The sequence below is a fragment of the Amaranthus tricolor genome, chromosome 15, assembly GCF_026212465.1.
Source record: "Amaranthus tricolor cultivar Red isolate AtriRed21 chromosome 15, ASM2621246v1, whole genome shotgun sequence".
Taxonomy (NCBI): Eukaryota; Viridiplantae; Streptophyta; class Magnoliopsida; order Caryophyllales; family Amaranthaceae; genus Amaranthus; species Amaranthus tricolor.
Window position 1 is genome coordinate 7,212,179 of NC_080061.1, and position 21,606 is coordinate 7,233,784.

At 33.5% G+C, this 21,606-nt stretch overlaps 1 protein-coding gene across 1 annotated transcript; it reads left to right on the forward strand.

Annotated features, from left to right (window-relative positions):
* The first annotated feature begins 350 nt into the window (after positions 1-350).
* Positions 351-19,936, forward strand: LOC130800910 (outer envelope protein 64, chloroplastic). The gene is made up of 13 exons (XM_057664643.1): positions 351-743; positions 2,114-2,266; positions 2,698-2,822; positions 4,033-4,158; positions 5,526-5,708; positions 7,141-7,285; positions 11,071-11,239; positions 12,932-13,066; positions 13,196-13,393; positions 14,511-14,638; positions 16,267-16,318; positions 18,741-18,810; positions 19,492-19,936. Exons 1-13 carry the CDS (start codon positions 538-540, stop codon positions 19,572-19,574), a joined length of 1,773 nt encoding a protein of 590 aa, XP_057520626.1. The 5' UTR covers positions 351-537; the 3' UTR covers positions 19,575-19,936.
* The last annotated feature ends 1,670 nt before the right edge of the window (positions 19,937-21,606 follow it).

Consider the following 21,606-nt stretch of genomic DNA (forward strand, 5'->3'; position numbering starts at 1 on the left):
GTCTAAGGGGAGGGTTTAGGGTCTGGGTTCGGGTTTAGTCCAAAAAAGGTCCAGACCTGTCAAGTATTTTTTTGGATTCAAATATTCGATGGGTCTCAAAAAACATAAATTTTGTAAGAGACGGTCATATCATTCCTAATATGGTGAGTCCATTATCATCTTTTAGTTTAATTAAGTTTTAATAGGTTGAACCTGAAAAACGTTCTTTTGAAGACCGGCTACTCATAAAATAAGATCCAAACTTAAAAAAATAAAAACAAATCCGAGGCAAGTCTATCAAAGTTTTAGACCCATGACCATCCCCTCTCCATTACCATCCTACCCTATAATTAACAAACCGAACCTCTTTGCGGTTTTTGCACAAGAGGTTTAAAACGAATATGTAGTATATGAAGTTTAGAAACGTGATAAACCATTACGTCGTCTGGTTTCGAGTAATTTCAGCACTCCAAGGTTCCTTTCTTCATCATCTACTAAAACAGGCGACGCCAATTTCCAACCTCAAAAAACCCATTTTCTCCAACTCCAACCATATCCATGGCGTCCTCCAATACCAATTTATGGGTTATGCTAGGTTTAGGATTGGCAGGCACCATTTTGCTTATGACTAGAAAGCTCAAAAGAGCTATTATGCCCGACTTTGGAGCATTTATTCAAAAACTTGAGTTACTTCCTCCTCCACAACCTGCTCCTCCCAAAGCTCCTCATCCTCTTACTGATTTGACATTCGCTGTTTCTGATTTGTATGTTGTTTTACTCTTCTTCCGATTACTATCACTTTTTTATGTTTCTGAATTACTTTGTGGAGTATTAGATAATTTTATCAGGAAACCGAGTTTTTATTGGGAAATATTTCTTGAAATTCATAGTTTGATTGTCGGAAATTATGAATATTGAAAATTGGATTTGAGGATATAGTTTAGGTTTTGCTGATATTTTTTCATGATTTTCACATCAAAATTCATGTAATATTTATGGTTAATTAAGCAAGTACAAATTATCAGCAATAATTCACTCTAAATTGACATACTTTTTGCACTATAATCCTTCACTCTTAGGTTGTATTTTATTCATTATTTATAATTTAAATTGTATTTGATTCATCTCAAATTAAATTTTATTACTATCAACTCTTTATCATCTTTAATATGCACATACATTGAAGATTGAATTAGTGCAATGGCAAGACGGAGTAATTTTCTTAAGATTCATATTCTGAAACTTCATCGCATTTTTACATTATATTGGTTTCCTAAGAAACTTTTGTCAATATTTTTTATCAATTATTTTTTGTTAGCTTCAATCTCATTCTAGAACCAGAGTTTGTATTTTGTGCTGACGCAGAAGTGTTTCTCTATGAAGATAAGAAAAAGGTTTACGGTTTCTGTGCTGTCTGTTTAATTATGCCTTTTGCATTTAAGTTAAAGGGGAGTATCTGGATATTGTAATTGTTATGGTTGTCCCCTTACAAGGTGTAATGGAAATGTAACAAGTTTCCTTCTGTTTATCATGAACAACACTTAGGTTTATTTCCTAGACTTGCCAAGCAAGACATGGCATGCTTTCATAGGCAAGTCTTTATAAAATCAGCACGTCTTGTATGAGACCGTCTCACCGTGAGACGGGCCCATACAAGCAACCTAAAATCAAAATTACATAGCATTTAACTAAATAGAAACAGTTTTTTAATTAAAATTCTAAAAATTTAAAATTTGGCCAGCCCATATTAAGCCGTCTCACGGTGAGACGGTCTTAATAAAGAATTTGTCTTATAAAATAACTCGTAGAACTTAGAAATTAGAAGAGGAAAAAAGGAGTTTGTGTAGTTTCCTTCACCTCATTACCTATTAGTTGTTAAGCTTGTAAGAATTTTAGTGATGTGAAACTTGTCAAAACAAGTTGCGGGTGCCACCTTAGAGAAGTTATGTGTTATGTCACTATTGGCGTGTTAATTGGTTGGAGTATTTGTTAGTCGTTGGAATTGGTGAAGAAAACTCAACTTGATTCCATGCGGTTGACATGTAATTTTATGTATTCTAAAAGTGCTTATGTTTGTTTCTCCCTATTTTGTTTGATTATTACTTAATTTCACAATCTCATTTGCTGTGTGCAGATTTGACATTGAAGGATATGTGACCGGGTTTGGCAATCCGGACTGGGCAAAGACTCATGAAGCCTCTTTGAGGACTGCTTCTGTGGTGTTATCTCTGGTTGATGGTGGTGCTAAATGTATTGGCAAAACCACAATTGATGAGATGGCATATAGGTACAGGCTTACAGCTGTGCTGTTTCTTTATTTCTTTTTTTTAATCCCTTTTCAGAGGACATGTCATGGTCTGGAAGACAAACTACAAAGTTTGTCCTGAAGTGTCTGCAAAAAAGATTTACTATTAGAAAGGGTATTTGAATTTGTAAGGTTATTAATTTTCAATGCTAGTGTAACTAATCTTCAAAAACAATACAAGATTGATGGGTTAACTGCATGCTCTACTCTATCTATCTAAGCCAGACTACCTCTCAGTCTACTACTGTCACTTCATTGATCTGCTTGTTGAGTTCTATTCATGAAACGTTGATACATGTTTCTATTGTCATTGTTTCTTGGAAACTGCGTATTTGCAAGATCCTATGCTGTCTCATGGTTTGCATCACAATGCATTCATCATTTACTTTTGTTTACACTCATCACTTTTTCAGTGTCAGTGGAGAAAGTAAGCACTACGGTACACCAACGAATCCTGGTGCACCAGATAGAGTCCCTGCGGGATCTTGTAGTGGAGCTGCTGTTTCTGTTGCTGCTAAACTTGTTGACTTCTCTTTAGGTGAGCTGCATAAGATTTTTCTGATCTGATATGGAAATGTAACATCTTTGCACCTAACTATGTATTGGATGTATGTTCTTTTTATATATTTGGCCTGGTGTGTGAAGCTTTGTGATGATCTAAGAAATTTCTTGCCTTCCGTGCAAAACAAAATGGATTAAATGGGTGTGTCTTCTTTTTAAAAGTTCTTTCCAGTTAATTTTCCTCTTTTAAACCTCTAATTGAGAGGCTGGAAAACAATTTAAACAATTTTTATAGGTAGGCAACTTAATTTAGAACCAATTATTCTTATAAAAACATGTTTTAAGTGAAGTAAAATTTTTATTATTGAAAAAAAGATTTTGGGACGCCGGACGTGCCAGGCCGGATTAAAGGTCTGCCATTGTTGGGAAGGGTCATGCATTGCTTATATGTGTTCTTTAATGCCCAACTTAATCTATTGGCTTCGACCAAGTCCAAAACCTTATTTAGTACCATTTCTGAACAGGAAAGACCTATTATATGTGGAACATTTTTGAAAGAAGGGTGAAAGAAGGTTTTAGTGCCTTTTCATATCCTTATGTTAAAATGCTAGATGAGTCTACTTTACCTTGACTTAGAATTCGTCTAACCCCAAATTTGATTAATCTTACATTGGGAACGAGTTTGAGATATAATTGCAACTTCGAAAACAACTTAACTCCAAATTTCCTTTTAAAATTTTGGGTATTGAAGTGTCATTGTGGTACCTAAATTTTATACATCTTCTATGAACACCGTGGGTGGAGCATGCAGGGAATCTCATATTAGATATGCTTACTGTAGTGTGTAACTAAGAGTTGCAACTGTCAACTAAAGGGGAATTGATGGAATTCGTGTTAGAACTTAGAAGTAGGCATGTTGGAGAAGCTAGGTTGTTGGTTAAAAAGGAATGTTGCTTACTATAAATAGGGGAGCGTAAGAAGAGAATGAATCATCAGAGCAATATGATGTGCTACTTTTTAGTTGTCTTTGGCGCTTAACTTTCATTACTTTTATATTCATTTTTCGCAGCCAGTTTACATTAGTTTTATGTCGCTTCTGTTAATGTCTCGGTAGCTAATTCATGGAAATATCCTTGTAGTTTCATGCTTTTTTCTTTGTAAGTGAAAGGTCTTTTAATATTGATGCCCTTTGATTATGTTTGTCTTTCTGTAGGTTGTCTATTGATTATCGTCTACAAATGTTGCAGGTATTGATACTGTAGGTGGTGTTCGATTGCCAGCTGGGTTTTGTGGTGTTATAGGATTTAGGGCATCTCAGGGGGCTATTTCACAGTCAGGAATTATTCCAGTCTCAGCAAGTCTCGATGCAATAGGTATGTTAGTGGTTGGCTGGTTGCATCTTGTGTAATCTATTTGGCTCTTAATGGTGCTAGAAATAATGAAAAATTTATTATTATGACACTTTTGGAACCTGATCTTGACGTTTGAATGTTTTAAATGAATCTTAGTTTAAATATTTCTCTTTTTTTTTCAAATTAATTTATGTTCCATATACCAAATTTAATGTTCAACTAAAACAAAATCATTTTCATGAGGACTTGACTACAATAAGAAATTAATTGTTCTTGGGTGCATGTTTGTGAAAATCCATGAATATCAACATAATGAATTCGTCTTGTGCATTTCTCGTTTGGTTTACCCGTTTGAGGAACAATTTATGGAAAGATAAGGATATATTGATTTGGCACTTAGCAAGACCTTCACGTAGCTTAAGTTTCAACAAACTGAAAATAGCTGAGTAGTAACTTGCATCGCACTTCTGATCCTACTAAAATAGAAATTTGAACTACTTGCTAGCCCATATTTGGCGCAATCACTTTATAACTGTAATAATTAATATTAAACTAGTATAATTAAGAACATGAAGGTACTCATTTTGGACCTTCCAGAATAACTAGCATAGATCCAAGATCTGCAATGAAAGTTACTCATACTTAATAGTTTTTCCACTATTTGGTAAAGATTGTTGAATCATTTAGGTTGCAAAACAAACTAAATTTTTGTAGAATTGAGTATCTTACATCGGCCTCTTGCGTTTGTTGTGTGATCAATGATGTATTGGTGCCTTGCAGGAAATCAGTTAGGTTAGTTCTGTCCTTTGTTTATCAGGCATCAGCCTAGATTGTGTGATTTGATTGTCAATACTAGCCTCACTAAGTCGGCTATTGCATCATTATCACTGTAGTTTGTTCTTTTGGTGTCATTAATTGTGTACACCCTTCCATCCCCTTGTGTTTACCTCAAATTCAAAATTGGAAGTCCCTTTGAGTTTGCCCCTCTCTTAAAGTCCATGTTTTTTTGCCAACATGTCTTTATTCACTACTTCTTCCTACCACTACATACCCTTTTTTAAAAGAAGTTTTATTTATGGGGCAAACTCAAGGGGACAAACGGAATAGTATCTACCACATTGTCTTTCTGAGAATTTGAAAAGGGACGGTGCATATTGCTCTTTTAGTTCACCTTAAAAAAAAATAAGTAATTGATTTTAATCAGTTTTAGTAAGTTACGATCAGTTACAATAAATCAATTTTAATCAGTGAAAACTAGTTTTAACTAATAACTAAAAATCAATTTCTAACAGTATAATTTGGTTACAATCATTATAAATTAGTTTTAGGTGATGTAAACTGGGCCTAAATGTTCTAGTAAAATTTCTAATCGTCTGAACTTTTTCTAGGTTGCTTTGCCAGGGATCCTAATGTTCTTCGGCGTGTTGTTCATGTCATGATGAAACTTCAATTTGCTACGCAGCGGAGTCCTAAACAAATAATAATTGCGGATGACTGCTTTGAGCTACTCAAAATTCATGTTGATCGGGTGATTCACCCTGTTATTAGATCCACGGAGAAGCTATTTGGAAGTATGTTCTTATGTTTTGTTTGAAGTTCCATGTGGTATCCTAATTTATTTATATGAAAAGTGGGCAATACCTTTGTTAATTGTTTTTAGGCTCCTAAGCAGCGGACATTGTCCCCCCTTTCCCTTGAATAAATCTGCTTGGGCGCTTTTTAGGGATGTTTGAAGGGCCTTCTCTCAGCTTTCTTGAGCGCTAAATTTATTTCCTCTTGCGTCTCTGTGCATTGCTTTCCTTGCTCGTCATTTGGCTTGAATTCACCTCTAGGGTATTGTCTCATAATAGAGGTTGATTGGGTCATTGGGGGCTTCATTCTTGTGAAAATGACCTGATATGAAACTAGACTTTTTGACATACAACCACGGAGTGGAAACAATATTTATCCTTAGTATACCTTGGAAGAGTTAACATTTGCAGTGGTGTGTGCTGCAAAATTGGAGTTGAATGCAAGTCCAAAGTGAATTTACTTCTCATAAGGGCCCCTCTTTAACAAGGATCATGATTGAGCGACCACTTGAGGATTGTAATGTAATGTGATATAGAACTTTTGGTCAGACAGATCATCCAGGATTCAGGAAGATAGTTTTACACTTTATGCATTTATTTGTTTTTCTTGAGGAGGGGGCCTGGGGAAGTTGATGCTGGATAAGTGTAAAGCAAGAAATCAATCAAGAAGTTAACTTGCTTTGTATTCTGGAAGTTACTTTTTTATGGCTTTGATAAATTCGATCGATAATCAATTAGCAGTGCCGTTTTGTAGAGTCTTCTGCAGTGTGATTGACATACAAACTATGTATGCCGTTTGGTAGGGCTTTACAAATTGTTTGGATGTCCCCTATAGTTTCAAATGCCTTTTATTCATGGTGATATTCTTGGTGGACATCTTAAAGCTATTAAGGCTTAGTCAATGCATGTGGATTGATAGAAGATATATGTCTAAGTCTTCAAATTCCCCTTGTAGCAAATATCACTTGAGGAGTTGCATATATTTTGTGTTGGTTATAAATTGGTTAATAGAGGAAATGTATCATGTATCAAGCTTTTGATTGATAACCAATCTAGCCACATAATGTCAAACATTTGAAAGGAGAAAGGGAATAAATTTTACGAAACAAAGGAAGAATGGTGTGTTCTTTTTTCCAAAATCTAGGGCTTGTTTTGTTACAACTTTTGAGACTCTAGATTTTAGAAATTTCAAAACAAATTATTTTGGAACTTGAAGTAGTTATAAGTTTACAGTTGTATTTTGTCAGGCTAGTTACAAATGACCAAATCTAAGTCTATTAAACAAATTATATATTACAATTCTGGACATTTGCAATCAAAAATTCAAAATTGTAAGTGATACTGATAAGTTTTGTGTTCCCTGTCGCTCCTGCAGCCCCCCATTTACCTTATGCATTGTGTAGGTATCAATGAATTAACATCGGTATTTCAGGGCAAGCTTTAAAGCATGAAAATCTTGGATCGTACTTGAGCTCAAAGGTCCCAAGTTTAATGGACTTTTCCGCCTCAAAAATAAATGCTCAAGGGAAGACTTCTACATTGACTCTGCTTGCTGATGTGATGCAGTCCCTTCTAAGGTATATATCTAATTTGTAACTGTAATTTTGTATGTTTTTTGGATGTTGTCTCTAATGAATGCATCTACCATGACAAGGCTTAGAAGTTGTGTATTTAATGATGGTTTCTTAATATTATGGGTGGGTGTTAGATATGGGATAGGAATCCCATTGTTGGCCTCATCAAGTTCTAATTCTGCAGACTTAAAAGACTCATTTAAGAGGGCGTAAAATTTAAATTTGGACTCGATAATAGGCTACACAAATATTTATTTCAGTTGCACAACTATATTATATCTTTGTGATGGGAGTAGAATCTGTAATAGTGAAATGGATGGGCATTTTCCCGGTGTTGAAAAAGTGGTGGTTATGGGTGTTTGTAAAGGATGGCTTGGGACTCTAATGTAAACATAACACATATTTAGAAGTGAATTCAAAATTATAATAATAGAAAAAGAAAATAGGAAAATTGGGATGTAATACATAAATCGACAAATTACTCAAAAATGAGTTATTTAAGTGAGCTCAACACTCCCATAGAGGGTCACTTTTGTCGATACAAGCATGCTCGCTTCATTTGGTCCCTCTCTAGATTGCCACACACTCCCCTCCTCTCTACATCCTCTTTCTCTCTCTTTCCCTCTTTGCATCCTCTTTTTCGCTTTCCTCTTTTATCCCCTTTCTATTTTTTCTCCTCTTTGCACCCCTTTTTTCTCTCCTCCTCTCGCTATTCATATTCTCTTTCCTTCTCAGTGTTTCATCTCCAATCTCTCTTTCTCCTTCCTTCCACACCCCCTTTATCTCGAAAAGTATTGACCTGTACCCCTTGCCCTTGGTTTGGTGTCAAATTTCAAGATCTAGGGTTATATTCAATTTATTGAAAGGTTCATAATCTTTGTGCTGAGTCTGATTCTTATCCCTGTGTCAACTCATGTTGCGAACATCTTAATTTGAACTGTCAACTTCAAAATATAGCCGTTGTATCATAATAGAAATTTTGGAACCTAGTACATATTAAATAAAATGCAATGGCTCAAATGTTACAATAACAAGGAACAACTTATAATGCTATTACTCTATGATATTATATCACGAGTGTAATAGGGTTTCGTAGAATGATATGCTTAGAATCTGTTATAAAGAGGGCATTATTTTAACGTAATGACCTCATTTTTATTTCATGCATGTATGGGTAGTAAGTTAGGTATTGTAGTTGCTATAAATGCATATAATTTGAAGTTGTATGGTATTAAATAAAGTCATTTTGTCATCAGGAAATATTCCTCTCTTGACTAGGCTAGTAAACAACATATTCCTTCTTTTCTTGATGAGCCTAGCCAAGCATTAGACGTGGTCTGGCTCTATACATTTTTGTATAGGGTTTTAGCCCTATTTAGCTTCTTTCAGGACCTAAAGATCCTAAATTAGCATTGTGCTTCTCAAAAGATGAAACCATTATGAATTTCTATGGTCTTGGTCAAATAGAATAAAATGGTGGATGTCATCACGATTGCGGTAATAGTTGCGATATCGTTAACGCGGACCTTGTGGTGCCACAACTTATTTTGCAAACATCGCAGTGTGATTAAAGATTATATAGATCTTTATAAACCTATAGATATAAAAAAGATTACAATGGGTAATATGTTTGAATAACAACTTATAATGCCTTTTTAACCATGGTTTCGCCAAATGGTAAGCTTAAATTTTGTTACAAAACACGCCGTTATGTAAACCTCATTTTTGCATGGCCATCATACATTAGCTCATCCTTAAGATTAGAGCTTGTTATATATTATTTGTGTCCCTTTTTATCTTTCCTTTTTTGGATTTCTCGTTTTATTCTTCTCAAAAATTCTGTCCATTTGTCCCCATCTTTTTAATATTATATTGCAAATTGACTCTTTTATCACCTTCACAAAAATATATTGTAATGATATGGATAATTAAATAATAAAAGAAGTTCAAGGTCGAATAATAATAGGAAGAAATGAGGGTTGATATTTTATTTAGAGAGAGAAAAAGAGGTTTATAAAGTGTAATTATTGAGGAAGTAATTAGAATATGTTAGGTAAAGTCGAGTGCGTGAATTTATTTGATGGATATTAAATAGTTTGTATTAGATTGCGGTTAAACGAGTAAGTTTGGACATATTCAACGATGAGAGTATTGGTAAAGAAGATCAAAAGTTTGAAAAATGGTGGATTTAATTAAAGTGTGAAGAAGATTGATGACCTAGAGGGGCTAAAGGTAGGAGTCGAAAAGGATATAAAGGATTTAGAATTACCGAAAATGGTGATTCATGTGGAAGGTTTATGTAGCTTATTGAATAGTTTGGGATTTAGACTTTGACATTGTTGGTAGTTGGTAGGAAGGAGTGAAATAGGGTGTGTGTGTGTGTATGCATGTGCGCATGGACACATACATTTACACTTTTCCCTCTTTTTGCTTGTTTTTTTTGCATATTATTTAAGAAAGTAGTATAATTTTATGAACTTGTCAATCGTTAATTTTCCAATTATGAATATGTCATGAGTTTTACTACGAGGATTAAGGATACTCATTATCTGTAAGCCAATTTATTTGAATTCTAATGATCATGGTTGAGTTCATTTGAGTTGAGTTCTAATAGTTTAAGTTATTTTGAGTTGATCAAAATTTGACATGTTTAGTATCGGTTGATCTTTTCAACCACTTTCTTTTCTTAATAAATTTCCTAATCAATATATTTATTTATTTACAAAGACCTGGAAACTTTCAATAATTTCTTTTAAATACTTTTCACAATACCAAAACATGTAGGATTGACCTTGAATAGCTTCATATGAATTGCAACTGATATGAATTCTAATCGTTGCTCACTTCTTATAAGTCCAACTCTAATGAGTTTTGCCTATGTTTTCACCCTTACACTTATTCACTAATTGATAAGCTTTTATAGTTGAAATATAATATTCATATTTCACTTAAGTGCTGATGAGTTCAATTTAGCGTATCCATCTCAGAGCACAAGTGCTTAGCTTTCAAATCTCATTTTATTTTTTTTAGTTTTTATGTATCAAGGTTTCTCTTATCGACATTCATATTAACTATTTGATTGTTTTTGTTTTGATAAAGAAATTTTTGATTAACATAAAAAGTAAGAACACATAAATAGGGATTAAGGAATGGCCATGGTAATCACTACTTATTACAACAAAATCTGCCACTCACTCCTACATAAATCATCTAAAGTAAAGTCCTTATACAACCCGTTTGCCTTAACCCATAAGTTAGCTGAAAACTTAACTTTCTCCCAAACTATATCTAACACAATGAAACGATCATTAAAAAATTGTTTATTTATTTCTTTTGATCCATATTGCCCAAGGAATAGCTAGAATGCAACAACTCTATAATATTTTGAGGTCTCTTTTAACTCCAAAGCCATAATAAGTAACCAGAAGAAAATCCATGACTTTTACATGCTTTTTCCAAGCCTCTCCTATGAGTTATGACGTTAAATACTTTGATCCACAATCCTCTAGCAAAACTACAACACAAGAAGAGATGATTGTTGTCCTCCATATCTTTGAAACACATGATGAATATTAGGGGCGTCTTTATTGCAAGTTTGATTGCTGGATTCTTTGAGACCCTTTTAGTGATTATTATCGTTTGTTTCTTTATCGGTAAATAATTAGTTTGAGTTCTTTGCATCATAATGTTTCTTTGTATTGTTTCATCCCTATTCCATAACATGTAGTGAAGTTTAAGTGATTGTCTTCTTTCGAAATAGTTAAACTTCCATCTCATGTATGATATAGGTATGAATTTATGGAAAATCATGGAGAATGGATTAATTCGGTGAAACCCGATGTAGATTCTGCTATTGGAGCATTATCCCGTGAAGGCAATGTGATTCATGAAAGTGAGATTCAAAAGATGAATCAAATTAGAACTGAAATGCGACTTGCATTAAATTCACTTTTGAAGGTACGTATTTAAATTTGTTCCAAATACTTTTATGTTTACGCTAGCACATATATATATATATATATATATATATATATATATATATGTATGTATGTATGTATGTATGTATGTGTATATATATATATATATATATATATATATATATATGTATATATATATATATATATATAACATTTATTAGACTCTTGGCGTATTTGAGGCACATTTCTTTGCCTAAGCTCTAAGAACCTTTTGCAACTCAGTGTCTCTCACATTTCCAAAACTAGGGTTGAGTTTCTCTTCTGTAAGTTTAAGGAAAGAAAAGTCTAGGCAACCTTTTTTAAGGCAATTTGATCATTAGTATTTTCTTTGCTGGTCTATTGTTTTCATTGGCCTCCAATGTTGTAATTCAAAGTGAAGGTTTGGAGGTAAGGAGATCAAAACACACTTTGCCAATTTTTTTGGGAGTGTTTGCAAGCTCATGGACACAACTCTTTCAATGAACCGATGACTAGCCATTGTAGATTACAATCATTTATGGAAAGATCACATAAGTAGTGTGATGTTCCCTTCCAAGTTCCAATTTAAAAAGAGATTCTTTTTAGCATATGTTCATCTTGATGTTGGTCACAACTTGCTGGGTTGACTCCTTATCTTGCATCATTATTTTGCACCAATTGAGACTTGAGCTGAATTGAGAAGATTATCGCTGCTCTAAGGCTTATATTACTGTGCTTCAAAGAGGGTTTTAAACAGGCTAAGTGTGTTCAATAGTCGCTTGGACTAAAGATGAAATTTATTGTAGACTTGTAACAGAACGTTGGCTTTTATAGATAAATGGTTTAAGAACTCTAGGCCAATAGTTGACAAATAGCTAAGCTAATATCAATTAGCATATGTAGGTTGGAACTAGATGATGGTCTCGTATTGTTAGCTAGGCTTTTTATTGTTGTCATATATATATTAGGTGATTGAATATGACCTTAATTGCCTTTTGTGTGAGGTTTCAGCCTTGATGTGGTGTTGATACTTTCTACTGCTAAGGAACTTCTGACCTGAATATTACATGTCTGGTAATTCGACCCTTATTGGCTGCCTCTTTGATATGCAATCATATGTCAAATTGTTGGTGGTTCTACACATCTTGCATAAGGATTTGAATCTATAGCAATTTCTTTTTGAAGTTGGTTGGCTAGACGGCCGTCACAATTATCAGATGAATGGTTGACCTGCAAGGCTGCATCTGCAATAGATCAAATTTGTGGGAGCTTTCTTTGGCATAATGCTCTGTTATGTGAGTCAGATGATTTTTGACCTTTATTGTCTAAATACTAGATCATCTAAAATTGGTAATAGTGATTGAGTTGGCTTTGTGGAATTGTGCTATACTGCTATTTTTGAATATGGCAATCTTTGATGTGTTGCAGCCATGTCTTGTTATGTATGACACTGGCATCTCTTAAGGAGAAATAATTAAGTGTAGGTACTGTTTTTCATCTAAACTTTCCATATACTTGCCTTCCTGACCACATGACAGCATGACTTAGCCATGAAACTAAGGTCAAACTCACAAGTGGCTGTCTTTTTTATTTTCTGAAGTGTGTTTATTTCAGCGCACATACTTGCAAGATTTTATTTGTTATGATGTTTTTTTTTTCTGCAGCGCTATAAATGCCAATTGGTTTGTCTATTACTGATGAATTGTTTTGATAGGATGATGGAGTGCTTGTTATTCCTACATTTCCTCACCCCCCTCCAAAAGTTGGTGGAAAAGATATGTCATCAGAAACTTATTTGAGCCCTTTGTTTAGTCTACTATCGATTGCTAGCCTATCAGGATGTTGTCAGGTCAGCAATTGACTATAAACCCTTCTCTCGTTTTGGTAGTATAATACCTTTTGGACATCTGTTAGATGAATTGTAATCAGTCTTCTAGTAATCAACTGATACATATTCCTTGTGTATTACCGAATGCAGGTTACAGTACCTCTCGGATATCATAACAAAAGCCCTATTTCAGTGTCATTTATTGCGAGGCAAGGAGGCGATCGTTTTTTGCTTGACACAATACAAACCATGTATTCAGTTCTTCAGGAGCAAGTAGATACTTCTGAATCAAAATCTACTCCCAGCACATATAGTATGGAACGGTCTGCAGAGGCTGCTAAAGAAAAGGTCATACTTGCTTGCTTATTTCCAAGCTTATTATCTGATTAACTAGTCATGTATATTGTATACTCTAAGCTAGTGTGATTGAGTAATGAACTTCATTAAGATTGTCAGTAAAGCATGATGTTGTGCTCCATTAAAGCATTTTCCCCCTTTTCCTTTTTTTTGGAGGGGGAGGGGGGAGAGAGAGAGAGAGAGGAGGTAGAAGAGTGTTAGACAAGTATATTGGCTGCCTCTGCCAGCCAAATTATGGTTATTGCTCAAAATATATTCTCTGTGTTATGGTAATCTGACCACCAATTCAGCAGTTTTATATACATGGTAATTTATTTATTTATTTATTTTTTTTTTTGGAAACTATTAAGGAGAGGTTGAAGATAAGTTAGCGATAAATGATAATGAAGTCAAATACAGTAATTCCTTGCATCCTCAAGGCAAGTTCTGTTCCGAAGAAAAGCTGAATAGAACAAAGCAATAACATTAAGTTGCTAACCATTATGTTATTCATACATCAACTTTTCTTCTGCTAGCCATCCCCAGAAAAAAAAAAAGAAAGCTTTTAATCTCTTTTTAATTTTAACTTTTGAGCAATGAATTTACTTTAAGGAATGTCATTGTCACAAATAAGTATGCATAGCACATATGATTTGCTTTGGTGATTTAAGGACTCATTGTATTTTGATGCGTGTTGCTTCTTTAATGAAACATTATTCTCTTTCTCATTTTTGATGTTTCCTTGTAAACTAAATAATAATGAGCTTATAACTAATCTCCTTCCCCATCACTTGGGGTACCTATATAATGATTCAACTCATTGTGCTTTGAGTTTCCCTGGCCCTTCTTTTTAGTAGATAAACAAATGAGGATTTTTCTTGTCTTTGTTAAATTTGATCATAAATGGTTCATTTTATCATTTCTTGAATGATGTTTACATCTGTATGTGACCAAGATTTTTGAAATCAAGTAATTGGTTCTAATTGGACCCTATACATGGTTGTTACATAAGCCTTACTTGCTAAACATAAGTGGGAGTGTAGAGGGAGGAGAAATGATTCTTTAAGGTTGCTTTGCTTATGTTCTTGTTATTGATTTCTTTGTCCTGCGCCATCTCTTTTTGTCTCAGGGAAATCTAGCATTCAAAGATAAGCAATGGCAAAAAGCTATTAATCATTATACCGAAGCTATTAAACTTTGTGGAAGTAATGCGACATACTACAGTAATAGGGCTGCAGCTTATCTAGAGCTTGCAAGGTATGTATTAAAAGTATCATGGAAAATATATTTAGCCTTTTCACAATCTTTGTATGAAATGATATGTGTAGAGTTGTTCAATATAGACGACTTGATATATACCCGAACTTGTAATCCAAACCTGATTTTGACCCGACTTCAAAATGGAACCCTGCCTGAAAACATCTGACTCGAAATTGACACGATGACATGAATGTACACCTCTTGTTATTTGTTGTTTCAATTGAGCCTAAACATTAATCATCTCCTTTTTGGTTATAGTTTACCATTCAAAATGTTCTCAGTTTTATTTTATGTAAGTTGGGTGATTTCTTCTCAGTTGGGGAACATGTTGTTTACTACCTATTCCCTCCTTACCCTAGCGTTTGTAGATTCATGCTGGCAAGGTTGATGCTAAAAGTAGATTATTCTTATTTTAATCTGAAGTAGTTTTTATCTTTTAAGAATCCCAAAGGAATACAAACTATGTACGCGAGACTTGGGTTACTGCTCCACATTGTTGTACAAAACTGCAAATAATTATGTTACTTCTATAAATCATGATCAAGATCTTAGGATTCTAGGATTTTATGATCTAAAATAAACAACCAATTTGGGTCATTGGTTGAATCTTAAGTTTGTGGGATTTTATGATCTTACTTGGAAAAAAAAATCGATTGGTAGGATCATAACACGATATTATAATCCAACAATTTGATGCGATCCTGCTGTAGTAATTTTGTGGGATCATTGGTTGAATCTTAAGTTTGTAGGATTTTATGATCTTAAATTCTTAATTGAAAAAAATCGAGTGGTAGGATCATGACACGATATTATAATCCAACAATTTGATTGCGATCCTGTTATAGTAATTTTATGATCTTACACATGTTCAAATTATTGTTACTGCGATTAGAAAATTGAAGTAATTCATGCTTATATTGATTCATGGTTTGAAAATAATTATTTTGTGTATTCTCTACTCACTTCTTGAAAACTACGACTACTTATTATTTCCTTCATATTTTGGCACAAATTTAGGATCGTAGGACCCAACGATCTAATTAGGAAACAATAAGCCGTCTTTATAAAAGCTTATTTTCCATTCAAAGACAATACATTTACGTCAATCTAGTGCTAGTTGGACCTTCTCTTGTATAAGGGGAGGGCTCATTCGTGCTAATGTCGATGAGCAATCTTTTGAGATTAAGACTATAACGTTATATGCTATGTTTCATGATCATGAGATGTGACTAGGTTCTATTGAGCTAGTTCATAAAGTCGACCCCAAGTTTTTGAGATCAACGCTTTGGCATTGTTGTTGATGAGTGTGACGTACTGATTGCTCTTGATATTGTTTTATTTAGGTTTTAGAAGATACAAACCTAGATAATATGAAACCAACTCGATGGTAACTGGTGTTCGAAAATCTGATATTGAACAAATGAATTGGACATGTTTTAGTCTGTGTCCGATTGTTTAACCAATCGTCTTCCCCCGAGTTGAAATGGATACCTGGGAAAGAGATGAATAAAGCTACCTGGTTTAGTTATAAAGATATACTGTGTTAAGTGATTTATATGGCTACTACGTTGAATTGGTGTATTCTATGTCATCATTCCTACTAAATGCTAATTTCTTGGTGCCAGCTTTCGTCAGGCAGTGGCAGATTGTACCAGAGCTATAAATCTAGATAAAAAGGTATGCCTATCAGTCTTCAGCTCATCAAAACATCTTGTGCACCACTGTTGTTTTGTTGTGTCAATTGTTTCATTGTTGTTTAATTCCCATATGGTGCTCTTGTTTTTTATGCCCAACTCTAATTTTTCACGTTGAATAGAAATATCATGAATTATGAGTTTAGTAGATTCTATTATGAAAGGGAAGGTGCTTAGACCCTCAAATGACAAGAGGAGTTGTAGAACTAAGTAGGAAAAACAGAGTATAAACAAGAACAATAAAAAAGATTGAAACTTTGATGAATAAAGCTCGCACAACACATAAATGGTATCTTGGACACCTACCACTCAAATAGATTTTATTTCATTAACTATTTAGCAATACATTAATGAAATAAACCTTACCATTGCTTAAGAACACACTCGTAAGCATAAAACTTCCACTTTTAATGGATCTTACTCATCTAATATAATGAGATCCTTTTGGGTTACCCAACCCCTTGTTTCTTTTGTATAATCCTTCTCTTATGTTTAAACTTGATTTAGGGACCTTATATAGTCCCTAAAATATTAGAATAAACCTTAGTCCTAAAGCTCAAACGTGCCCACCAAGGTGCTCGAACACACATCATGTACTTGAACGAGTACCATCTAATTTCAACTCACTCATTCCATGCATCCCATGCCTCTTTCAAAGCATCCCTTGTGCATCTTCTTGCTTTGTATCTTGCCTTGTTCAAGGCACTCTTCGTGCACTTAATAACCCCCTTGAACCCCATCATTGCTCACAATATGGTGTGTCTTGGATTGAGTCATATGGTGATCAACATCACCTCAATTAAATGATGATTTGGCTCTTACACTAACATATTATCCCAATGCTATTAAGTGTTGTCAGGGTTTTGGGGTCTACCGTACCGTTGTAAGGGATAACAAAAAAGCATGTGATCTAGTGAGCTATTTTTAAAAAAATCTATTATCTATTATAATTCAAAATTAAAAAACTATAAATCTTTAATCCCATTAAGAATGAACATTTTTAGAGAAACATCTTTTCACTTCTTTTTTGCAAAAAGTTTTACTATCTTTTTCCTTTTTACAAAAACTACCTTTTAACAAATTAATTTTTTTCGCAAGCCTCTTGTATCCTTTGATTTAACTTGTATTGGAAACTTCTGTAAAAAAACATGAAAGGAGGTCAATTTCTGGAAGAAACCGCGTTTTTTGTTTTAGTTTTATGGGCTACCTTTTAAATGGTAGCTGGTCACATATAATAATTCTATAAGGTAGTTTCTTTCAAAAAAAAAAAAATCTAAGTAAAAAAGTTTTTAATTCTGGAAATACAATTAAACTTATCATAGTATACCAAGTGGTAGGTACGTTGCTAAAAAGCTTTCATAACTCTGTTTCACACGAGTCTTACACTTCTACTACTTCCTTTTCCTTTATTCTTAATGTAAATCTTACTTTTTTATTCTAGGTTGGGATCCACACCCACTTAATATTCGACTTAATAATCTAATACAATTTGTCATTTATCTCTCCTCCTTTAACCCACATAAATATAATCCATTTAAAACCAATTCCACCTTCTCTTTCATAATATCACAAATGGTTAGCTCACAACTTATCAGCTAAAAATTTGCAAACACTGATGCCCCAAGATTATAATAAAAAGACTTACATTATTATAATCTTCAATATAATAACTGCAACAGCTACCTTCAAAAAACAAAAAACTAAAGAGCTACAACATTTAAATAAAGTAGTAGTTTCTCACAAAAAGTTTGTTTTGGATGGCAGTTTCTTACGGAAGTTCCCATTTTTGTTGTCTTTAGAGAATAATGAATGACTTATATTATCAGATCAGTGTGCCTTATTTTCTTGGGCATACTTGAGAAATTGGAGACTGATAGGACATGAGAAAATTATAGGTGCATTCACAAGACTGTATCGAGTAAAAATGGTTTGCATACAAGTTTTTTAGATCTTATGCATGACATTGCATTTGAGTAAGAATTAAATTGGTATATCCCACTAATGTGATTGACATGTTAAAATATATAGATATTGGTCTTTAGTTTTTCTTTCACACAACGATTAGAATGGCCAAAGACTTGTAGTTTATTGGTTTTGTATTCTAATAAATTATAGTATAATGGCTCAATGAATCATGTGTAATTCGTGTTTATGTAAAGTTGCGAATAATGAAGGGCCAATATTATCATTACTAGTCGAAGCCTAGTGGGAGCCACTTAGCGGCTACTATTTGATATGTAAAATACTTGTGAGAGTAATTAAAAATTCAATAATAGAAAGAAAATAAGTGTTATGACAAGCTGTACATGGTTAGCAGTAATAAGTACATACATCATATTTAGAGTGAACTATCATGTTAATACCTTGGTGCATATCCTCAACTTTTACTATTGGAACTTTTGCAGAATGTGAAGGCATATTTACGTAGAGGGACAGCACAGGAAATGCTTGGCTACTATAAAGAGGCAACTGAAGGTGCGTTGCTATCCTTTTTCCCTTCCATTGTTACTATTGCTTTAGACTGGAGCATTAGTTGCTGACTTGCAAATATAAGCGTTGATCTTCGTTGATGAAAATTTATGCGTGTACCGTACTGAAATAAAATGCAAATTGACTTGCAATCGGTATGAGCATTCTGATGCTAATGTTGTACCAAACTAAAATAAAATGCAAAATGACTTGCAATTGGTATCAGTACACCGATGCTAATGTTGTGTTACTAGAGTAATTGCTAAAATCTCATACATATTATACCTAAAACCGTAGTCATATGACGTATATCTAGCTGCATACTTTGTCTACACAATACATTGTTTTGCGAATGCAATTGGCTACTTATTTCCCCTATAGTAGACAGTCATCTACAGTAGAGATGTTCCATCGTTTGTTCTAATTGATCTGACCTTGATTAGTTGACTTTTTGTAATAGTTGGATCGTTCCCACTCATATTTATCTGCTAAGAACCACCATTTTGGAAAACATGGCAGACTTATTTGCGCATCGTAAATTAGTAGTAGTAATTGAAAATGCTGTTAGTAAAGTCCAGGGACCAGTAGTGGTTGAATCAGGAACTCGAAAAAGTCAATGCTTCTCAGCTGTCAGGTTACTATTTTCTGTTTAGAAAATAACAAACCATATGATCTTCTATGTTTCAGATTTTAGATACGCTCTTGTTCTCGAACCTACTAACAAAAGAGCAGCTGCATCTGTGGAGCGACTAAAGAATTTATTCCAGTAGGTTTGTTTGGAAGCATCTTCATCCGTTGAAGGATCGTACAATCATTTCAAATCTGTATTTTGGTAAATCTCCTGGTTTTCACGCCGTTATTTTGATGGATTATTGTCTCCGTAATCGTGGCTCAGGTAACTTGGACAGTATTTTGTCACAAGTAATTTTGGCCCGATATGAGTAGTACATATGGCATTTTTGTCGAACAATTTATTGTCATCATCTGTTTGCCAGCCTAGGTTATTATTTAGTGAGCAATTTTGTAGTGGGGGGTTTTGTGAGTTTGCTCTTCGCTTGAAATTAGGTTCCAAAATAGTTAATTATATTTTTTATATGCAAAATAGTTGATTATGCTAACGTATCTTGTTTCATATGTTGGTCGATTGATTGAGCGAATCGAGTTTGTTGGGTTGAGTTATTTAACCCAAACATACCTCCCAGATGATTCAAGGATTCTTACAAAAATTAAGCTTTTTTATTTTAAAAAATTCCCAAAATAATTTTATGGAACAAAGCTCACCAGGATTAAAAGGGATCTTTTCAAATAAAAAAGCTTATTTTTTTTATAAAATTTCATGATTCAATATCCTTGAATAGCCTGTCATTAACGATTACCGGCTAAAAAAATTTACTTTATTCTATTTATTTTGCATCTAAGTGATACAAAATAAGTGATGATAGAAGAGTACTTTGATATGAAAACCAAATTAAGATTATTGCAAGTGTAACCCTATATGAACTATGAAGTGCAATATGTTTCATTTTACTCTATTTTTTTTTTAACTTTGTTACTTTTTTTTTTTTTAATTTGTACAATGATCTTACTATGTTTTTTAATTTTGTTTCACACATATTTTTTTTCATTTTCTCTTACTTTTTAATCTTATCTATCTAATTTAATTTTTTATGCTATTTTCTTGATACTTTGTCCTATATAATTTTAACTACATTTTCCATTTTGAATCTGCCCCAAAATTTTAGCTATATTCTTTTTTGATATATGGACCTCACTTTCTCCCTATCGTTAAAACACTCTTCACCGACTCATTTCACTTTTTACTTTCTCACTTTTAATCTAAATCATCCATTATATTATCACAAACAAAGAGTACTATTCTTAAAAACAATAAAACATAATTTTGGGTTAGGTGGTTCTGAGCATTTTTAACATGTTCGATTATATAAGATCTCAAAAAATTAAAGGCGTAAATATTATATTACGTAGTACATGTTAAATGTTTAGAAAAATATTATAATTTTTAAAATTATAGAGAATTTTTAAATAATTTATTAATTTTTACTCCTCACAATGTTACTTATATTTTTGCAATCTCTCGAAAGTAGAGGCAATATTATTTTAAATGGCCAGCTGCTATGACACGGTTGTCCTTGAAAAATGTATCAATGTTCAAATTCCAATAATTTGATTAATCGACTCAAATTTGGCGAAATTTTCATTCTAGCAAAACTGGTTTTTGTAACTTGTGATGTCCGCTTTAGATGTAATCCTTCCATTCCTTAAAAAAGTTTCCATTTGTCATTTTAGAGTGTTTCATTCGTTATTCTCATAGAGAATTTTTCCATTTGTGTTACAAATTTTTAGAGCTGTTCAAATGTGGCCCAACTCAAAAATCCGAACCGAAACTGAAAGTAAACAGATTCGAAAATGTGTTTTTTTTTAAAGGTTTATCGAACCGACAATACCCGAACAAAAATTGTACCCGAACAAAAATTGTACCCGAACCGGTTGACAACCGAAAATGGGAAAGTTGAACCCAAGCTGTAACCGATTTTTGCAACCGACACATAACCATTAACCGAGATTACCCGAACCTAATAATGACCGACCCGAGTTATATCCGACCCGCATAATGCTCGAAACAGAATTCGATCCTGCTAAAATCGACTTAACCTGAACGAATTTTAGATCGAACTGCTGTAAACTTGAACTAATTTTCAACATAGAAGTATGATAGACTCATATTCAATCATCTTTTTGTTAATCTAATAAAGTGTTAGATATTTTAATAAATTAAGTTTT